General features: G+C 39.3%; 1 protein-coding gene across 1 annotated transcript; it reads right to left on the bottom strand.

Moving 5' to 3' along the window:
- Positions 1-17,202: 17,202 nt before the first annotated feature.
- Positions 17,203-19,545, bottom strand: LOC111909868 (uncharacterized). The gene is made up of 4 exons (XM_052763937.1): positions 18,634-19,545; positions 18,385-18,537; positions 18,050-18,299; positions 17,203-17,969 (listed from the first exon to the last, which is right to left on the bottom strand). The coding sequence occupies exons 1-4, from the start codon at positions 19,543-19,545 to the stop codon at positions 17,203-17,205; spliced, it is 2,082 nt and encodes a 693-aa protein (XP_052619897.1).
- Positions 19,546-22,463: the final 2,918 nt, after the last annotated feature.

Genomic DNA, 22,463 nt, shown 5'->3' with positions numbered 1-22,463 from the left:
TAATGGTTTTCAAAAGGGATTTCAATTGTTTCAAAACTCTTACTTATGTTGTTTTATCTAAATTCATTTTAAACTGGTTTATAAAGGTTCCAATGATTTTAAAGGCTTTCAAACTTATTTTACCAAGAACACCAAATGCGATTTTCCTAAATATAAAGGTTTTCATCAAAGTTCCTTTCACGATGTATACTTTTACTTGTTTGTTACTGCTGCTTCGCTTTTACTTATTTAAAACTCCTACTTGATAACGCAATTCTTTCGTGATACACTTATACCTGATGGACGATTATACTTATTCACACTCTTCCTTAGTGATACGATTCTACTTCACTTATACTTGATATCGCCTCTACTTCACTTATACTCGATACGCTCTTACTTCACTTATTGTCGTCTCTACTTCGTGATACGCTTATACTTGTTCGACACTCCTACTTCACTTGCGACCGCTCCTACTTCACTTGTTCGACACTCCTACTTCACAAGAATCACTTCTACTTGATACACACTCAAGCGTAGTTAGATGTATGTCTGTGCTTGTATAGATGCATATAAATAATGATTGAAGGACTTAGGAAGGCTTGTCCGCCCTATTTCCTTTTCTTCGTTGAGATGTGGTCTGGTGGGATCGGATGTCCATCTGAAGGTCGTTTGATTCATTAGTTATATACTATGTACACAAGCATAGACGTATGGGTTTACCTCAGCCAGTTCAGTTAAGAGTCTCTACCTCTAGTCTACACTTACATTAGAAACACACCACCCACTATTTGGAAGTCTCTACCCGCTATTTGGGATGCATCTTCAGGACACGACGTTCTCCGTCGTCTAGTTGGTAACCAGAATCTCCTGTAGGGAGAGCGGACATTGTGTGTATAGATCTATACGGGATTGACAACCCCGCACCCAGACTGCTAGCTACAGTCCCGGCCTACCAATCCAACGGGTGACAAATGTCACATTTTAGACGCTTGTAGGGCGTCTGGTACTCTAGTCAGCATGGTTACGAGTATCCCGGGTTACCTTATAATTCTTTGGCCTTAAGGTAACGATATTTCACCGGCAATTTACACTATATGCTGGTAATTCATTTTCAGAGTCACACTGTTTTGACCTTACAAGACGTATCTTTCATTTGATACTGTCTGGGGTCTGTTTTTCTCTGTTTTGACCTTACAAGACGTATCTTTCATTTGATACTGCTTGGGGTCTGTATTCACTGTTTTTGACCTTACAAGACGTATCTTTCATTTGATACTATCTGGGGTCTGTGTCTCTATTTGTTAGACTGAACCAGGCGTGTCGTTCATTCGATACTTTCCTGGAGTTTATGATTCCTTTCCTTAGTCAGCAGTCCTCACTGCTGAGGCATATGTTATTCCCTTATGTCGTTTTCTTTCCTCAATAATCAAATTCGGTATTTTGATAATGATAGCAATTTAGGGAAAATGACTTTTTACCACATAACACTGACCAGTCTTGGTAGAAGGCTGCTTTATTAAAGAAAATATAGGATTTTCTGGAAAGAACTCTAATACACAGTAAACACTTAAACTACTACTTTTATTAAAGTTATTTGAATGAAAACGTCACTAAATACTTATGAACTCACCAGCATTTGTAAAAAATGCTGATACTCGCTTTTCAAATAACTTGTATTCTCAGGTCAGCAATTAGACAGGTACACCCCCGGAGCTGTTGATGAAGATGGCTTAGTACCTTGCTGTACTTTATATATATTTGCCTGTATTACTTAATACTTTGTAATGTAAACCATGTAAAATTATTACTATTAATGCAATGTTTTGTTGTACTTTGATTACTATAATGCATGTGTTGTGATACTTGACATGACGTCATCCACCTCAGAACGTTTCTGCCATTCCGGTTTTGGGGTGTGACAGGGGGAGTTTGTTGGGTCAATTAGAAAAGAAAGCTATAAACCAAGGGGTAGTTTGTTGGGTCAAAAATATTGGTTTATATTTTACTTTTCTAGGAAAATGTATTTTTCTGTAAGGTAATATGTGTTTGCGACTGTGTTCACGGCCCATGTGGGTGTTGATAGTCGTGAACTAGTTCAGGGCCGTAAACCCATTCACGGCCATGTCCACCATATAAATAGATGTAAAGGGTGAGGAGTGGGTGTGAGAGAGTATACGGCTAGAGGAGCTTAAGTGTATGTATTCTAAGGTGTTCTAGAGAGAGAAATGAGAGAAGGTGCAAGTGTGTGTGAATCTTGTGTATTGTTCATCATTCCAATCTTGAATACATCATAGATTCATATTATTCTTCCTCTCCTTCTTCTTTATTTTGATCTGGCATCATCCGTTTGATTGGGATTCTACACCATCAAACGGATATGACTGATACACAAGCAAATTTGAGACTTACAGGGGATTGTTCCATGTGCCAGCTATGTTAGAATTTGTACCTATGTCAGGAATTTGTATCGTGAGTGTGGAGCAGACAAACATAAAGTTAAAATACTATAGGAGTATTTTGGAACACTAAAAGATTCACACTAATCCCAGAATGAAACTCAGAAGATAAGAAACAAACAAGAATTAAAATACCATAAGGGTATTTTTGGATACATAGACAACCTTGTGTGAAGAACTAAAAAGACCCTTATTGATATACCTACAACTACAGAGGGTGTACTCTCAAGGTTATATATGATAAGGATCCCATAGGCTAAGAATGTGTGGTTTCGCTCTACTTCCTTTTCCTCGTTGGGATGTGGATATAGAGTAGTATCACATATTCGAAGGCCTATCGGATCTAAGTTATATACAATTTGTATACCCTATGTAATCGTAGCAGGACTCGATATGGATCATCCAGTGAAATGTTAATAATCTCTTAGGATTCTTTAGACATTTCCATTCTCGCGCGAACCCCGTAGAAAACCCTATCCACTTCAGTGCTCGGCAGATGAGTTGATTCAGACCCAGAGGAGGTTCATTGAGAAGATTTCCTGTTCGGAAATAAATGAACTGGGTCGAGACTATTGAATGCACCAAGTGCCCATATTCTTTTAAGGACATTGGTGAGAAATTTGCCTAAACTTCTGAGATTCCCAGTTGCCCTTTATGAGGTGATGACACCCATTGTCGGATTCGGAAGTGAGGTAAATTAGAAATTCAATATGTCCATACGAGAAGAGAACCCTAGGAAACTACCCGAAGGAAACCAACGTCGATTCCAGTCAAAGATACGAGGCAGACCGAGGGAGCCAGTACATGGAACCCGGGAATTCTCTTTTCCTTGTGTTCGTCACGATAATACACCCATAAAATAATACAAGTTAGTGAGTTAGTGGTTACACTACTCACGCTATGTGTTAGGTAAAATCGTCACTTCCCGTTGCCAGATACACGATTAGGGCGGATCCCCACATCTCTATTGAGAGAATTTAGTCATTTGCCCTTGTGAGCCTCTCTTTCTGCAGTTTCGTTCCGAGCTGTTCTCAAATCTCTCTACACCAGAAAGTGAAACCTTTCCCAGTATAAAGGTAACTTAGTAGGAACGACTCGCATCCTATGGCCATTTTCCGATACTCATGCACCCACTTCGATTACCAGGACTACATCATAGGGATGTAGGTCGACACTCAAACGAACAGTACCCAAGGCACGGGAAAAATTTATGCCTAATACGTTCAGGACAGAAATGTCCAGGGTTAACCATCGTCTCTCATTACCTTGTATTCCTTTCCGTGTAGGAAAACCATGCCACCAAAGAAGTGTAACCAATCCATAAGCAAGAAACTTGCTCTCTTATTCGATGAAGCTACGTTCCAAGTTGCGGTCTCAGCAGCCGTAGCAGCTGTCATGGCTCACCTTAATGCTAACACCGCCAATGTTAGCAAGGGCCCTGTCGGGATTTCCAATCCTAGCGATGGACAGAAGCAACCAACACTTTCATACCCAGTCACCCAAGAACCTTCACCGAACCCACTAAAGAGAAAACTCAAGATTGAGGAGGGAAGTACATCGGCTCAAGGATCTTCTGAAAGGCGATGAGCTGAGGCAGTCTATACCCCTGTCAATCCTTCCCTCCCGACTTCAAGAAGACCATACCTAGGAGACCTTCCCCACTGCAGCAAGTGCAGCTACCATCATCATGGTGCCTGTCGGGAACTCTATTGTGCTAGGTGCAACATGAAGGGACATACTGCTCGCGTATGCAGAACTCCAGTGGAGCGTATTGCATCAATCACCAATATGACGACCAATCCAGTTTGTTGTCTATGTGGTGAGAGTGGACACTTCAAGAAGGATTGCCCAACTGAAGGAAACAACAAGGACACAGGAGGAGCCTAACTCTACTGCTTAGGGAGAAGCGTCAAAGAACTCGTTAGATTTTGGTACGTCTCTCGATCTCGGGTAACTAAACTAAAAACAACAAAAGACTAATTCAAATGTAAATACTTCTCCAATAAGGCGAAAGTTGCAGCACTGTTATAAAATTTAAAAATTCATCAGGTAAAACTATAATGGCTAAACATATACATTACGGCCATGTATATTTAAGATGGACAGACCTAGAGTGAGAAAATGCCGCCTCATTTCCTGTTCCTCGTTTGGTTGTGGATTTAGGGCGGGGTCGCTCAGTCAACAGTCCTCCCCACCTTAAATATACATGACTAGTATATGTGAGGCAATTATAGAAATGCCTCGTGAGAATCCATTCATGAAAAGGTACTCTATTCGGAAGCACTTAGAACTCTCTATAGTTCCGCGTCGACTCTATCGGTCCAAGTATCCACGTTAGTGATACATAGGACGAAACCCGAGACGCCTAGAACTTGTGTGCCTGTTCGGCACATGACTCTATCGATCTTCATTATATACCATGTCGGAGTGTGCCAACTTCGACGACTCTATTGATCATGGTTCGACTTCGTGCAACCATGTGTACATTCTAAGTGCTGTGTAAAAAGAACTTTCTCCGTAGCCATGTCGGCGCATAAAGGTTCTCCCGAACCTAAACCTAACACAAATAATCAAACCTAATGTGATCCGTCAATCGTCCCTCTTATCTCAAACCTTCCGAAGTACCCAAGAGAGAGTACCACGCGCCGCCGACCGACCCCTCGTAGTCAGATGAACACCGAAGCGAAGGACACTGTAGAAACTCCAGAAGACGACAACCATCCGAAGCGTACTTCATAGTTTCCCCACAAAGACCCTTCGCACCTCGCACGTCGGGTTCGTAAGCATAGAGATTAGAACTCATAAGGAATGACCACCATAACCAGGTATATGCGTAAAGGTGGTATACAATTGAGATCAAAAGATTTAAGGTGTGTGTTTCCTCCCTACTCCCTGTTCCTCATTGGGTTGTGGGTTTGGGGTGGAGTCGCACAACTGAACATCCTGCCGACCTCAATTGTATACTGCTTGCATACACCAAGTACTGGTGGTTAAGCCAAGCATGAGCTCTACCACAAACCTCTTCGCAAAACACTTTCACCCTATTCCATAACATAGGAGCCGGAGTCAAGAGAATCACCGCGGGTTGAGCTAGTAAAGTTCCGAGTGATGAGACCCTATACCCACTAGAATTGACCTAGACCGAGGAAACTCAGAACCTTCGGAAGAGTAGTTGCAGTAGATGCTCTTACTACTCAGGCAGCTTGCCCACCTTGTTATAGACAGGTAGTGCCTATCACCCTCCACCCTCTCGCATGGAGGAAATCATCGTCGCCCTGTAGACGATGAAATACACTCTCCGAAGTTGTCACACCCCCAAACCAGAATGGCGGAAACATTCGGGGGTGGATGACTTCACGTAGTATCACAACCATTGAATATTGTAAAGAAAGTAACACAACCATCACATATATAATGAAAACGTATGTTGTTGCGTTATACATAATAGCAAAAGAATATTACAATGAGATGATAAATGTTCAATAATACAACATCTTTAGTGTTTCCTTCTCCAAAAGCTGGTAGTTACCTGTATTACTGATTCCCTGAGAAATACAAGTGGTTTCGAAAAAGTGTCAACAATTAAGTTGGTGAGTTCATAAATGTTTTGCATTGAAAAGTATGTCCTTTTTGATAGTAAAGCGATGAACGAGGTTTTCAGAAAATCCAATATTTTCTATATATGATTTGAAAAGTTTCCCGTGTTGGAGTGCATTAGTGTTTTCCATGCTTGAATAATAGTGATAACATTTGTATTGACAATAAAATGGAAAACTGAAATGCATGTATGAATCTCGTAAATCTAACTTGTTTTTATACTTTTATGTGAGTTTTATAACCATGCTATCGACAATGATGGCCTGTAACAACGTTCTTCAGGCGTTGGAACTGTTATGACATTTGTCACCCCAGGCTTGCCGGCCTAGCTGTAGCTAACAGCTTAGGTGTGGGATTGTCAATCCCGTATAGATCTATACACAAGTATCACGCTCCCCCTACAAGGGATTATGGTATATAATACAGGACTTAATAATGCATACTCGAACGTACGTGAAGCTGTCTCACATTACTAGGTATAAACAGATTTACGATGATGAAAGACTGTACTTCTTTTGAAAGCATTTCATTTGTCGAGATGTATATGTAAAAATGTATGAATCACTTGAATACTATGCTCATTATAGTTTGTCAAAAGTATGTTCCCATTTGGTAATAACAACTTGGTGATATAATATCCCTTTAAAACATAAAGTTATTTTTGTATCAACACTCTATAAGAACGATATTATAAAAATAATACTTTGATTTGTAATTTACTTGTATTCCCCCCCTAAAACATGAAAACAATTGAAAAGTAGGGGTATGAACTCACTCGTTTCGAAGAGAGAGGCTAGGGTTGAGCAGAACTTCGTCCGCGGATGGTTGCGTCGTCGGGCTCTTCGGGGATCTCTGCAGCGTAAATCTTCCGTCGGGGGCTCGAGTGCGGAAACGAAGGTCGTCGGGAGTGGTCTCTGGGGCTTAGAAGTATGGGAGAATGACTGATGAATTGTGAGGGTGTGCCAAAGTTCGAAGCTCATGCCATCTATTTATAGTGCTGGAAAACCCCGTACGCGGCGCGTACTTCCGGAGTACGCGGGGCGTAACATGGCGTCATGGCTTACGACTCGGGTCTAGCTAGCGTAGCTTGGGCGGGCCGATGGGACTCGACTCTGGGTCTAGTACGCGGGGCGTACTCCCAGAGTACGCGGGGCGTAATCCCTGCTTCCGACTTCTAAATTCCGTAACTTTCGCGTACGATCTCCGTTTTTCACGTTCTTTATATCCACGCGTAGGTGAGATTATGCTCTACAACTTTCCTTTAGACTCCGTTGGCTAGTTTTGACTTTATTTTTAATGATATAATTTTAATAGGCCGGGCCTCCTAAAGTTCGTTAAAAATTCATAGGTTCTTTATTCGACGTCGGTTTTCGTTTGTCTTTTTATTGTTTTATTACTACTGAGGAGATCTTCAACTTTCGTTTAGGTTGCGTTAGCTAAATAACACTCGATCTTCAATCCGAGTTTTTAGCCCTCTACTACTGTTACGAAACTTTGAAAATTCGTAACTTCTTCATACGAGGTCCAATTTGGGCGATCTTTTTATGTACGCTCACCTTTCAACGAGATCTACGACTTTTGTTTAGATACTTAAGGCTAAAAATGCATTTTATTGAGATTCTACTTTTTACGACAAATAATGTTTTAACGTCGCGTCGTAAATATACGAGTGGTTATGATTTCTTCAATATAACCCGGTTTTGAGCGTTCTTTATGTTTTTGGAAACCTTGGCATGATATCTAATATTCGATGCATCCCAACTTAGATACTTGAACACTTCCTTTACGAGGTTAATTTCGTTGTTTTTAGCTTTCGAGTGTTTACAATGCTTTTTGGGAAAAATAGTGTTGTCACAGAAGTGAACACTAGGATACCGAGAACCACAGGATAATCTTCGCAACCAAGAATACTTGATCAAAGAGCAAAAGTAGTTGTGTTAAGCCTCATGACCCAGATCCTGAAGAGGTTATAGACTTGACACCAGTCCTGGTGTTAGTCGAAGGGTTATGTAGGAGCATGCACTTTCCACGCTAGAATAAACCAAAGTCTTAGAGATTCATTGGACTATTAGGTGTTCCACGAATACTATCTCACCCAGAAATAGTAGAACCACCTCCTGAGATAGTCCAACACTCGTCTGGTGAAACCCTATCTCCCCGACCCTCAGGGTTTCCGTATCTCAAGATCCGTTAGTGCAGGTCCATTTTGCACAAGCTTGATATAGACACTCTACAGCAAAACGATAACCCTACTCACGCAACCCACTCGACGATCTAGAAAGTCTCTATCAGCCAGTTGACAGAAAAAACAAAACCAAAGACAACTCGAGATTCCTAAGAACCAACCTGAAGGACTACACACACAGTACGAGTGAGAACATTAGGAACTTCGGAATGGCGATCACGCCAGTGATGATCTTGCCATAGAAGTATACTATGTTCTAAGTACTGAAAAGCTCTATCATTCTGAGAGCTTAGGACCATATGAGAATCCCCATGGAGACTTGGTCCAACCCTTTTTAGGCCGCCACTACTTTCGGATATACCACAAGATTCACACCTGATCGATCCACTTCTTAGAATAGATATGCGATTGCCCGACATCACTCATCGTGCCTCACTCATCTTGATAGAAACCATTGAGAACCTTAACCTCGTAGATACACCAGTCGGAACCCACTAGTTACACGAGACGAAATTCGCATCCTGTACGTGAAGGTCCGTTGGAAGGACAAACACAGACTAGAGTGCGCTTGGGAATGCGAGGACAAACCGTATAGGAAGTACTCTTATACCTCTACTTGGCCATTCATACCTACTTCCTTGTCTAGACCTGAATTTCAGGACGAAATTCCCTCTAACAGGGGGATGATGTGACAACCCAAGTTGTTCCGTTACATTTCCCCGTTACCGTTAACGGAATATTCCAGTTTATAAAAGTTCCGTTAATTAGAGGTCGTCAAATAAATAAACATTTCATAGTTTATATTTTTTATGTCGTTAAGTCGTGATAAGAGAAATAAAAACTTGTATTACATATTCCCATTTAGACGGAAAAGTTAGTTTTTATTATTACGACCACTAAATCGGGTGCGACCAAAAGCCCCATATAACAGCAGTATTGGGTAAAATTCCACTGAACTCCAACTCTCACCCATATATAAAGGGGAGTAAACCCCATTTCAACCTTTTCCACACTCTCTCTCTATACTCTCTCTCTAGACTCGTTTTCGCCCTGAATCCGCAACCCAACGCTTCCAAATTGTAAGTCCGCTTACCCTAGCTTACTCTAAGCATTATGATTCGTGTATATAGCCCAAAAATCAGACTTAGAAGCTTTTGAAAAGGAGTTTACGGCCTAAGCTCCTCCTTAGGCCGTAAACACCTTAAAAGATGCCAAAATGACCCCCAAAAGTCCCTATAGGCTTGGAAATAAATTAAGGGAATTGCCTAGGAGTGTTTAAGCATTAAATCACATGGATTTAGGGGATAAAAGAGAGTTTACGGCCCAGGCATATGCCAAGGCCGTAAACACCTCTTAAACATGTCTAAAAGCCCCAAAAGCACTCCCAAACCACCCTTAGGCTTCATACATAATTTAGGGACTTAATATTTTGGGTTTAAACCATTTAAACACATCAAAATGAAGGGTAAAAAGGAGTTTACGGCCCAGGTATGTACCAAGGCCGTAAACACCCCTAAATGTGCCAAAACGATAGTTTTAATTCCCCCAAATGGCCTCACACTTCATTATAAATTACTAGCAAGGTATTAGGGGCTTGAATCTTCACAAAACTCAAGGAATGAGAGTTTACGGCCGTAAACTCCCTTAGGAGTTGTCCATAGGCCGTAAACTCCATTAAAATGCCCTTAGAAGCCTTAAACCCACTCATGCCTTTTGGAATTGGACCTAGAAAAATCCCACTAACAAGATTGAAGCTTTAAAACACACTAGAACCCCTCACCATGAGTTTACGGCCGTAAACTCATGGTGAGTAGTCCCTGGGCCGTAAACATGGTGTTGGGAGTTTACTCTCGGAGAGTAAACTCCATTCCTTAGCCATACACACCTTTAGACGCTACCCGGGACACCCAAACACTTATCCAAAGTGTTTTCCGCTCCTTTGAGCGCGTATATTTGTTTAATTAGTATTAAATATACTAATTGTATGTAAACATATGTTATCATATGTTAAATAGGTCATTGAGTGTGTTTGAGTCCCTACGTGACACCGAACGCCCAACCGGCACCCTCGTCGGACCTACTTACACCAGGTGAGTTCATACCCCTGAATGAACATTTTAAATGTTTTTACATGTTTTATAGGGGGGGGAATAAAAGTTAAACATGCCAGTTATCATATCAATCACATGTGATTGATAACCCGCATGCACAAGATTTTACCACACTGTACACTGTTTTACCGAGTAGGACACTATAATGGTTTTCAAAAGGGATTTCAATTGTTTCAAAACTCTTACTTATGCTGTTTTATCTAAATTCATTTTAAACTGGTTTATAAAGGTTCCAATGATTTTAAAGGCTTTCAAACTTATTTTACCAAGAACACCAAATGCGATTTTCCTAAATATAAAGGTTTCCAAGGTTTTCATCAAAGTTCCTTTCACGATGTATACTTTTACTTGTTTGTTACTGCTGCTTCGCTTTTACTTATTTAAAACTCCTACTTGATAACGCAATTCTTTCGTGATACACTTATACCTGATAGACGCTTATACTTATTCACACTCTTACTTAGTGATACGATTCTACTTCACTTATACTTGATATCGCCTCTACTTCACTTATACTCGATACGCTCTTACTTCACTTATTGTCGTCTCTACTTCGTGATACGCTTATACTTGTTCCACACTCCTACTTCACTTGCGAGCGCTCCTACTTCACTTGTCCGACACTCCTACTTCACAAGACTCACTTCTACTTTATACACACTCAAGCGTAGTTAGATGTATGTCTGTGCTTGTATAGATGCATATAAATAATGATTGAAGGACTTAGGAAGGCTTGTCCGCCCTATTTCCTTTTCTTCGTTGAGATGTGGTCTGGTGGGATCGGATGTCCATCCGAAGGTCGTTTGATTCATTAGTTATATACTATGTACACAAGCATAGACATATGGGTTTACCTCAGTCAGTTCAGTTAAGAGTCTCTACCTCTAGTCTACACTTACATTAGAAACACACCACCCACTATTTGGAAGTCTCTACCCACTATTTGGGATGCATCTTCAGGACACGGCCTTCTCTGTCATCTAGTTGGTAACCAGAATCTCCTGTAGGGAGAGCGGACATTGTGTGTATAGATCTATACGGGATTGACAACCCCGCACCCAGACTGCTAGCTACAGTCCCGGCCTACCAATCCAACGGGTGACAAATGTCACATTTTAGACGCTTGTAGGGCGTCTGGTACTCTAGTCAGCATGGTTACGAGTATCCCGGGTTACCTTATAATTCTTTGGCCTTAAGGTAACGATATTTCACCGGCAATTTACACTATATGCTGGTAATTCATTTTCAGAGTCACACTGTTTTGACCTTACAAGACGTATCTTTCATTTGATACTGTCTGGGGTCTGTTTTTCTCTGTTTTGACCTTACAAGACGTATCTTTCATTTGATACTGTCTGGGGTCTGTATTCACTATTTTTGACCTTACAAGACGTATCTTTCATTTGATACTATCTGGGGTCTGTGTCTCTATTTGTTAGACTGAACCAGGCGTGTCGTTCATTCGATACTTTCCTGGAGTTTATGATTCCTTTCCTTAGTCAGCAGTCCTCACTGCTGAGGCATATGTTATTCCCTTATGTCGTTTTCATTCCTCAATAATCAAATTCGGTATTTTGATAATGATAGCAATTTAGGGAAAATGACTTTTTACCACATAACACTGACCAGTCTTGGTAGAAGGCTGCTTTATTAAAGAAAATATAGGATTTTCTGGAAAGAACTCTAATACACAGTAAACACTTAAACTACTACTTTTATTAAAGTTATTTGAATGAAAACGTCACTAAATACTTATGAACTCACCAGCATTTGTAAAAAATGTTGATACTCGCTTTTTAAATAACTTGTATTCTCAGGTCAGCAATTAGACAGGTACACCCCCGGAGCTGTTGATGAAGATGGCTTAGTACCTTGTTGTACTTTATATATATTTGCCTGTATTACTTAATACTTTGTAATGTAAACCATGTAAAATTATTACTATTAATGCAATGTTTTGTTGTACTTTGATTACTATAATGCATGTGTTGTGATACTTGACATGACATCATCCACCTCAGAACGTTTCCGCCATTCCGGTTTTGGGGTGTGACAGGGGGAGTTTGTTGGGTCAATTAGAAAAGAAAGCTATAAACCAAGGGGGAGATTGTTGGGTCAAAAATATTGGTTTATATTTTACTTTTCTAGGAAAATGTATTTTTCTGTAAGGTAATATGTGTTTACGACTGTGCTCACGGCCCATGTGGGTGTTGATAGCCGTGAACTAGTTCACGGCCGTAAACCCATTCACGGCCATGTCCACCATATAAATACATGTAAAGGGTGAGGAGTGGGTGTGAGAGAGTGTACGGCTAGAGGAGCTTAAGTGTGTGTATTCTAAGGTGTTCTAAAGAGAGAAATGAGAGAAGGTGCAAGTGTGTGTGAATCTTGTGTATTGTTCATCATTCCAATCTTGAATACATCATAGATTCATATTATTCTTCCTCTCCTTCTTCTTTATTTTGATCTGGCATCATCCGTTTGATTGGGATTCCGCACCATCAAACGGATATGATTGATACACAAGCAAATTTGAGACTTACAGGGGATAGTTCCATGTGCCAGCTATGTTAGAATTTGTACCTATGTTAGGAATTTGTATCGTGAGTATGGAGCAGACTACCGTTTGGCCGGCGGGGCCTTGAACGGCTTATCAGGTGGTGCGGATAATATATTGTTTGATTAAGGATTAACTGGGAAATCCGTTCAACATGGTATCACCCTAAGTTAACTAGAGAACCATTTATGGTTGCGAGAAGGTTCAAGGTTAAGCAAGGAATAGTGTTCTTTGGTCAGTGATGAGCATCAGAGTAAATGATATAGATGTGATTTAAGACTGTAGAGATTCCATAGCATTCACCAGGCTAGTGTGTGGTCGTGGATGTGATGTAAAACTATAGAGCAAGTGTAACATTCACCAGGTTAGTGTGTGGTTATGGATGTGATGTAAGACTTCAAAAGCATCTGTAGCATTCACCAGGTTAGTATGTGGTTGTGGATGTGATGTAAGATTGCGGGGTAACCATATCATTTACCAGGTTAGTGTGTGGTTATAGATGTGATGCAAGACTTCAGAGCAGTTGTAGCATTCACCATGTTTGTGTGTGGTTGTGGATGTGATGTAAGACTGTGGAGCAGCTGTAGCATTCACCAGGTTAGTAAGTGGTTGTGGATGTGATGTAAGACTGCAGAGCAGCCGTAGTATTCACCAAGTTAATGTGTGGTTGTGGATGTAATGTAAGATTACGGAGTAGCCATAGCATTCCCAGATTAGTGTGTGGTTGTGGAAGTGATGTAAGACTACGGAGCATCCGTACCATTCACTAGGTTGGTAGGCGGTGGTAACAGTGATGGATGTTTATGACTTGGCTTGTGGCATTCTCTAGGATGATTTAGACCATCACAGGGTTGGGCGAAGGGTTGTAAGTGTGCCTCAACATCTGTAATACTTGGGAAATCGTAGGGTGGGTTGGGGCCAAATGTGATGTGAGTGTACTCGGTTCGGTTTGTATCTATCACTGGGGTTAAGCGGACTTGGTAATCGTTCGAGCATTGGTTGGTTGAGTTGTCCTTCATTGGGAGTGAATCACTACTAAATTCGTGTTGACGGATAGACCAGGACCACGTGTACATGTTTAGTTTTTAAGTCTGGAGCTTATTTTGTTTTCGATGAGGATTTTTCGGTAGTGATAGGTGGTCAGGGCCTATATGTTTTGAGTATCTGTAAATAGATCAGGACGGATAGATTTGTGCGGTTCGGGTTGAGAAGTCAAGTCTTTGTGGGAATGGTTTGGAATGGTTCTGTCTGTCTGGGAGTTAGACAATGATCAGGGTTTTTCAGTTTCAGGCAGAATGGTTGGACACACGTTGGGGCTTGTGATTTCTGTTAAATTGTGTTCGACAGTAGTAAGGGTGGACGGTCGTCCGAGTGGGATGACTTCTGCGTTCATATTATGGATTTAGGGATTCCGGTGAGGATCGTTTTGTTTGGCAGAGGAGATATTAAGGAATGATTTTGAGGACAAAATCTAACTCTAAAGGGGGAGAATTGTAACATCCCAAATCCCAAGGTACCAATATATTTATGTTATTGTTTTCGCTAAATGATTTTATAATAAGAAGTGAGGATTTCCAGCTTACACGGGGCGTACTAGCCATGTACGTAAGTCGTAAACCTTAGCGAGGATCGGGATGGAGGCAACGTATGTCGGGCGTACGAGTAGGTACGCCAGGCGTACGCATAGAGTTGGCAAAACCCTAAATTTGAGTTGTGATCCTTATTTAAACACCTTATGCCTCCCTTGGACATTAATTAGATAGCCTCCCTTCCCTCTAAACCCTAGTTATCGAACCCTATCCTAGAGAGTGAGGATCTTGGAGCCTTTTTGGTGATTTTATACATTCTTGTTGAGGAAAAAGGTCCTTGAAGAAGGTGGTGTTGCATATAAGCTTGTAGATCTTGAAATCCTTCATCTTGTGCATCTTTTGAAGGTATAAAGTCCATTCCATGCTAATGTTCTTTTTATATCTCTTAAAATGAGTATTTATGAGCTTTTTTTGTCCTAAAGCTTGGACCTTTGTGAGTATGGGTTACTCTAGAGCATTTTGGTTGTCCTTTTAAATGTTTGAGAGTGCCTTTAGTCATAAAAATGGTTGCTTGATTGTTTCCTTTGGCCCATGCATAAGTTAAGTGACTTCGAGTGATGTAAAAGTTAAGGTTTTGTGTTTTGAGCACTAACTAGCCATGCAAAGGTTTAAAGTTAGTGGCTTTATGGGTTAAGATGTTCTATGGAGGTCTGATCTATGTTTGGATTGTATGTCTTAACGATTAGTACATTTTGGAGTATTTTTGGGATCAGACGACGTACGCCTAGCATACTTTTGGCTACGCCCAGTGTAGCCAAGCCTATCCCTGACTCGCCTGGTTCTCTAAGCACGTCGCGCGTAGGAGGAGTGTACACACTGGGCGGTTGACTTTTGCTGACTTTTGACTTTTGGTCAAGATTTAGGGTTTCGGACCATAGAAGGGGCAAAATGGTCTTTTTGCCCTTAAATGGCAAAATTGTAGGATTTGGACTATTAGCGTTTTGGGCCTTATTGGGCCACTAGTCTTTCTGAATTTGGGTCCTTGATGGGCCTTGGGCCATCTTGGATTTGGGCCTGTAATTGGCTTTGAGCACCATTTTGGAATTTGGTCCATTTTAGGTTGGTGGGTGTCTTTGGGTAGGGCTCGGTTGTAGTTTATGATCTGGTTATTCATTAGGATGTTATATGATGATATTTAGTGCGTGGGTTTCCTGGATCAGCAGTCTGAGCATCTATCTGGTTGTTTCAGCAGTTTGAGGTGAGTCTCCTCCATGTGCTTGTGAGACGAAGGCACCAATGTCGACTCACTAAACTGTGTATGCAGGATGCTAGATGTCTCTTTGACTCTTGCATGTTTGTATAAGCATGTGTGGTTATATATATATATATATATATATATATATATATATATATATATATATATATATATATATGAGTAAATTACGAGAATGGTCCCTCTGGTTTAGTGTAAATTACACGCTTGGTCCCTAACTTATTTTTCTAACTCGGACTGTCCTCAACTTTTAATTATGTAACCCGCCTAGTCCCTATTCTCACATTCCGTCAATTGTTTCCGTTAGACACCCCACGTGCCTTGCACGTTGGGGGTATAAAAGTCTTTTCACATTTCCAACGATCTTCAAATACTAATTTTTCATCAGGATTGAACCTAATTTAGAGTTTCTTTCAATCCTCCATCGTTTGAAGCGGTTACACCTAAGGATGTTCAAATCAAGGATGGTTCAATGCGATTGTGGGCGTGCTGCTGTAATTCGGACTTCAACTACTAACAATAATCCAGGAAGACCCTTTTATGCATGTCCAATTAAGGTATGTTGTAGTTGAGAATTTTGTAATCGTAACCCTAGATGGGGATATCACTGTATGCGATTATAGTATTGTAACCGTGGCTTTTGAAATTGACAGGAACCACGTAAAGGATTTATTGCTTGGGTAGATGATGATGAAAATGATCATGGTGACAGATTGACAATCTCCTGGCTTGTGAGGTTGAACAAGAAGTTGAAAAATGAAAATCTTTTCTTGAAAATATGTTTATTTATTACTTGGGTATTGTTCTTGGTGATACTTGTTTACAAGTTGTAAGGTGGGGATGAGTTGTTATTGTAATGGTAAAGTCTTCTGTAATGGTTAGGTTGTAGCAATGTATGTGATGGTATCATTATCTGTAATGTTTAGGTTGTAGCAGTGAATGTGAAGGTATCCTTTTCTGTAATGGTTAAGTTGTGTATGTATTGTAATGCAGATGGTTAAGATTTTTAAGATCAATGAAAATGGTGTTTATGTATTGGTTAGGTTGTCTATGTATTGTAATGCAAATGTATTGTAATGGTTGTAGCAGTGTTGTATTGATTATGTTTTAAAGTGATGTATAAGCAGCATATTGACCATTAATTAGTACCAAACTATAACAGGGCAATGAGGGTGACATCATAAGAAGAATATAACAATCTAATTTAGTACCAAACTATTATGGAAAATATAAATGTAAAAATCAATATAAACCAAATTATTATCTACCCAATGGTGTATCATAAGAAGAAAACATTCCATTAATTAGTACCAAACTATTACAGGGCAATGAGGGTGACAAACTAGTTCATCCAAAAGTGCCAACATATTGGCTAAAACAAGTATCAAAATACTGCCCCTATTACAAACTATTCATAAATAATGTACCAAAATATTAGCCCTATTACAAGCAGTAACATAACACAATCCATTCATATTTAAAGTAACAAAAGACTAGCCCTATTACAAACCATCAAGTGGTTGCCTTCCCTTTCCCTTTTCCTTTGACTTGTGATTGTCCACCACCCCCACCAACAATTGGTCTTTGCCCTTTGCAGGTTCTTGCATTGTGACCAACATTGTTACACTTCGTACATGTTACTGATCTATGGGCCCTCGATGCTGTGTTTCCTCTAACAAAGTCCTCCTTTTCCACAATTGATATTGTTCTCTTCTTCTTTGGTCTTCCTATGGGAACACGATGTTTTGGAGGCAACAGAGTTGTTGGTATAGCTGACTTCTCCCACATGGACCTTCCATTGATTGGACTAACCTTAAAAGAATACATCTCTTTCCAGGTTGATAACCAGTAACATGGATGCACAAATGATTCTGGGATTCCCACATCTTTGTCATTCCTCCCCATGTCCCAAATAGCAGCCACACCATGTTTGCATGGAATTCCTGTTAATTCCCACCTTTTGCACGTGCAACTTTGTTGACCTACATCCACAATACACTGATCTTGCCATGGTCCAGCAACTTGATATTTTCCAGCACCACAAAATGTTGCAACATACTGTTCTGCCTTACTCTTTATCTTATCCAATATTGTTGTAGCTGTAAGAGTCAAAGGACCTACAACTTTCTGAATTTCCTTGTCAACTTTGACTATCTTCTTCATAATGTACTCTCTGATGAACTCAATGCAGTTAATAATTGGTGCATCACGACCATCTTCTATCTTGCTGTTGAATGCTTCACACAGGTTATTAGTTAGAGCATCACAATGTGCTCTCCCTGAACATAAACAACTTCTATGTCAGTATTCAATTTACCTTCTTTTAAAATTATTAAGTAGAGATCAAAAGTCATTATACCAGTAAAGTGGGAGCGAGCCCAACTTTGAGGAGGTATTTGTTTCAGCCACTCATAAGCATCATTGTTAAGCTTCTTTAGTTTTTCCATTGCTTGATGAAAGTGTTGTACATTAGAGGTCGTGGCACATTCCCAAAGAAGATCCTTGAACACCTTTCCCCTCCAGTTCTTTTTCATGTTGTCGTGTATGTGACGAAGACAATAGCGATGCTCTGCACATGGAAATAGTGTTGCAATCGCAGGCAACAAACCCTAGCAACAGTAACATGTTTGTATGTTAGTATAACTGCATCAATAGTATAAAACTATAAAACCTAGTTTGGATAGGTTCCAATACCTTTTGTCTGTCACTCATAAACGTGAAATTGGAATTTGTTCCCAAACCTAAGTCATCACCCAAATTACTTAAAAACCAAGTCCAAGAATTCAATGTTTCTGATTCAACCACAGCATAGGCTAAAGGATATATCCCATTATTACCATCCAATGCCTTTGATAAGAAACATAAATTACCAGAAAACATTGGTCAGTTAACACTACTTAAAATAAATAACATACAATACAAGAAGAAATAAGAAGATCTTACCACAGCAGACAAAACTTGGCCTGGATATGGACCTTTCACGAAGGCTCCATCAAGTCCAAGAAAGTCCCTTCTTCCCGCTGCAAAACCTCGCTTCAAAGCTCCAATGCAAACATAGATACGCCTGAATGTTCTTGTCTCAACAGTTGGATTCGCTTCACTTTCAACATCAATTTTAACCGTAGTATCTGGGTTACGTGCTTGTACCTCTAAAACATAGTCCCTTAACAACCTGTATTGGCTGGCATAATCTCCTTGAACATGCTTTAAAGCTTGCTGCTTTGCCCTAAAAGTTTTCATATGCGAAATGTCCATCTGGTACTCACGTTGGAGTTGCTCTCGTAAAGCCCTAATAGGAATCTTTGGGTTTGTCTCAATAACTTGTACTATATGCTCTGAAAGGAACTTATAGTCACATGCTTTGACTTTCCTTGTTTGTAGACATCGATGCTCCTTCGTGTATGTCTTAACCATCCAATCTATGTCACGCTTCCACTTACTACAATATATAACCCATGGGCATTTCTCTTCTTCATTAGTAGCAAGATTTGGTATAGTGCCCTTACACACAAACCTAACCCTATTCTTATCATTTTTCTCTAATTGTATTTCCCTTCTTGTCCTTATGGAATGTAGTTTCACTTGTGTCTTAAAGTCCTTAGATGAACTGAAAGTTTGAAAAATGTAGAAGGGCTCACTAACCAAAGCTGCATCATTTTCATAAGCCCTCTGTATGGCCCTAATAGTTTTCCTTCGCTTACCATCATTTGCCTCATCTGATGAAGACCCAGACAACAAAACCGCTGTGTTGATCACTTCTAAGTCACCTTGTTGTGTATCTTCAGGTACATTACTTTCAGAAGAACCTCCAACCCATTCTACATCCTTGCCAATGTTCATATGGAAATCTTTCATATCCACATCAACATCATGTATGAGATTGTCCTCATCAATAAAAAAAATCATTATCTTCACTCTCACTATCATCATCAAACTCATCATTTCCACTGCCATTGTTGTGTCCACTACCATCATAATCATCCTCATTCTCTACATTCATTTCAAATTCAATATGGTCGACCAAAGATGGTTCTTTGTCCAAATGACTATCATTCTCAACTTCTGTTAGGTCTGGAACACTCTCATGCTCAATTGGAGAGTCATTCCACTCCAAAAACAACTGTTTGGAGCAAGCTGGTGGCTCTTTAATTTCAACAATTTTAACCTTATTAGGGTTGGGGGACATAGAATAAGTATGTAAATTTGTTTTCCCATGCTCAATATACACATCTATTAGCTTATGGTTAGCAACATACGTACCCAGATGATGAACATCCTGATCTGAACCCAAAGCAAATAACCCAAAATCCAAATCGCCAAATGGTCTCAGGAAATGATAATAGAGTAGTGTTTCGTCTGAATCAATATGCCCAAGTTCCTCCATAATCTCGTCAATGTCGTGAATGGAAAAGGTGTCAATGTCTAGTAAATCAACATAATTTTGCTTGCCTTTGATGTACTTTCTTCCAGGGAACTTTGTAAACTGTCCACCATGGTGTAATCGGACAGAGAATATCGTCGGATGTCCGGCTGTATATTCACGGAAAGATTGGTTAGTCACATTTTTCTTTTTAAGTTACTAACTGATTGAGGGAGTAAACACTTACCATATCTACGAGCAACGTCAATCTCGTCCATGGTAGCACGTATCCTCCAAGGCGCCATCGTCGTTTTCAAATGTAGGGTTCTTTCGATCAAGGGTTTTCAAGGGTTTTCAAAGGGTTTTCAAAGGTTTTGTCTGTGAAGCTTGTGTCCGATCACGTTGATCAACGATACGTCTTTTTTTTTCTTGGCGCTATAACATTGGATATGTGAAAAGACTTTTATACCCCCAACGTGCAAGGCACGTGGGGTGTCTAACGGAAGCAATTGACGGAATGTGAGAATAGGGACTAGGCGGGTTACATAATTAAAAGTTGAGGACAGTTCGAGTTAGAAAAATAAGTTAGGGACAAGCGTGTAATTTACACTAAACCACAGGGACCATTCGCGTAATTTACTCTATATATATATATATATATATATATATATATATATATATATATATATATATATATATATATATATATATATATACGTGCTGACTAACTGGGTCTCGCTTGTTGTTACTATGATATGTGTTACTATGTACTGAGACTGCGGATAGTCTCCAGGGTTGTTGATAATCCACATGGCATGATGTTTCCCCACTGGGACTGTTGATAGTCCCCAAGGTTGCTGATAACCCACAGGGCGTGCTGTTTGCCCACTGTGACTGCTGATATTCCTCAAGGTTGCTGATAACTCATAGTTGTTTATTTATGTTTTGTTGTATGTGGTATTTTGGGGACCTCACTAAGTTTTGTGCTTACGATTTGTGGTTTACATGTTTCGGGTTTTCTTATATCAAAGGAGGGGCATGGCTCGATTACATCGCATCAATGAGGGGGGACTTGTGCAAATGATAACTTTTAAATGATACTCTGATAAATGTTTTAAGATCTTATAGTTGTGCTTTGAATAAACACTTAATGCTTTGATTGAAAATTTTTTGTTGAAATTTAGGACATTATAAAATTCTTTGTTTTTTTTACCTAAATCTATCAAAAAGTTGAAGAAATATAGTAAATGAGAATTAGATACAGTATAAGATCTTAAAATATGACCTTTAATTAAAAAAAATGGGTAATATTAGACATTTCAAGTATTTTAGAATTTCAAGAGTATGTCCAAACCCGATCAATAATTTTGAAATTTTGAGAAAATGTTTTTTTACTCAAATCGATCAAAAAGTTATATACCGACTTAAAATGTGACGATTAAAAATTGATGATATTAGGATTTTTTTAATTATATAACTTTTGAATCCATCAAAAATGGGGCGGCGGTATTGGCAATACCATCGGGAGTTTTCCACCGTGCAAACGCGGGTTGAACATTTGGCCTCACATGCGGGTTGAGTAACCTCTCTCTCTCTCTCTATCTCTTTATCTATCTCTATCTCTATCTCTCTATCTCTCTCTCCCCCACCCCCTTAAGAACTTATATATGTGTGGCTTAGGATCAAATGTGAATCACACATATTGTGTGAATGTGTGACCAAATTCTGGCTATCAGAATAAAAGAATTAACCATTATAATCTTACAGTACATGTTGTTAACATGTGATAGCATGTACTAAATAATTACATGTGAATTAATGATAAATGCAAATATGATATTTTATTAAGAGAGAGAAATCAAAATGACCTACATTTTAGGCAATTAATTCAATTTAATTACTAAAAATCAATTCAAATTTCGGATTTTATGGAATCCATTCAAACTAAATTTCATTTTTTGAGAATACGAATTCATTCAACATGTTCCAGTTCATTCTCATATATTTTGTTTTCATTCTTAGTTCTTAAATAATACGACTTCATTTAAAAGATCTTTTTATATTAACATTCTTAAAGAATATGAATTCATATAAGTTAATCATCCCGTTCCTTCCCATATATTTTGTTTTCATTCTTAAAGAATATGACTTCATTTAATAGATATTTTTTACAGTTTACATTCTTAAAGAATACGAAGTTATATATAAGTTAATCATATTAAGATTGTACTGTATTATTTTAAGAATCGATAATCTGTTAATCATAAATTCAAACCAACAGTTATTATAAGCATTCTTAAAGAATATTTGGTACATGTATAAATGAGAATGAAATTACTGAAAGAATCAAGTTTTATTTTTTAAAATTTATCCATTTTTGACACAATGTTTGACATATATAAAAAAAATTAGA

The sequence above is a fragment of the Lactuca sativa genome, chromosome 5 (assembly GCF_002870075.4).
Source record: "Lactuca sativa cultivar Salinas chromosome 5, Lsat_Salinas_v11, whole genome shotgun sequence".
NCBI classification, from domain to species: domain Eukaryota; kingdom Viridiplantae; phylum Streptophyta; class Magnoliopsida; order Asterales; family Asteraceae; genus Lactuca; species Lactuca sativa.
Note: the sequence above shows the minus strand (reverse complement) of the source record. Positions and strands in the feature narration are given on the sequence as shown.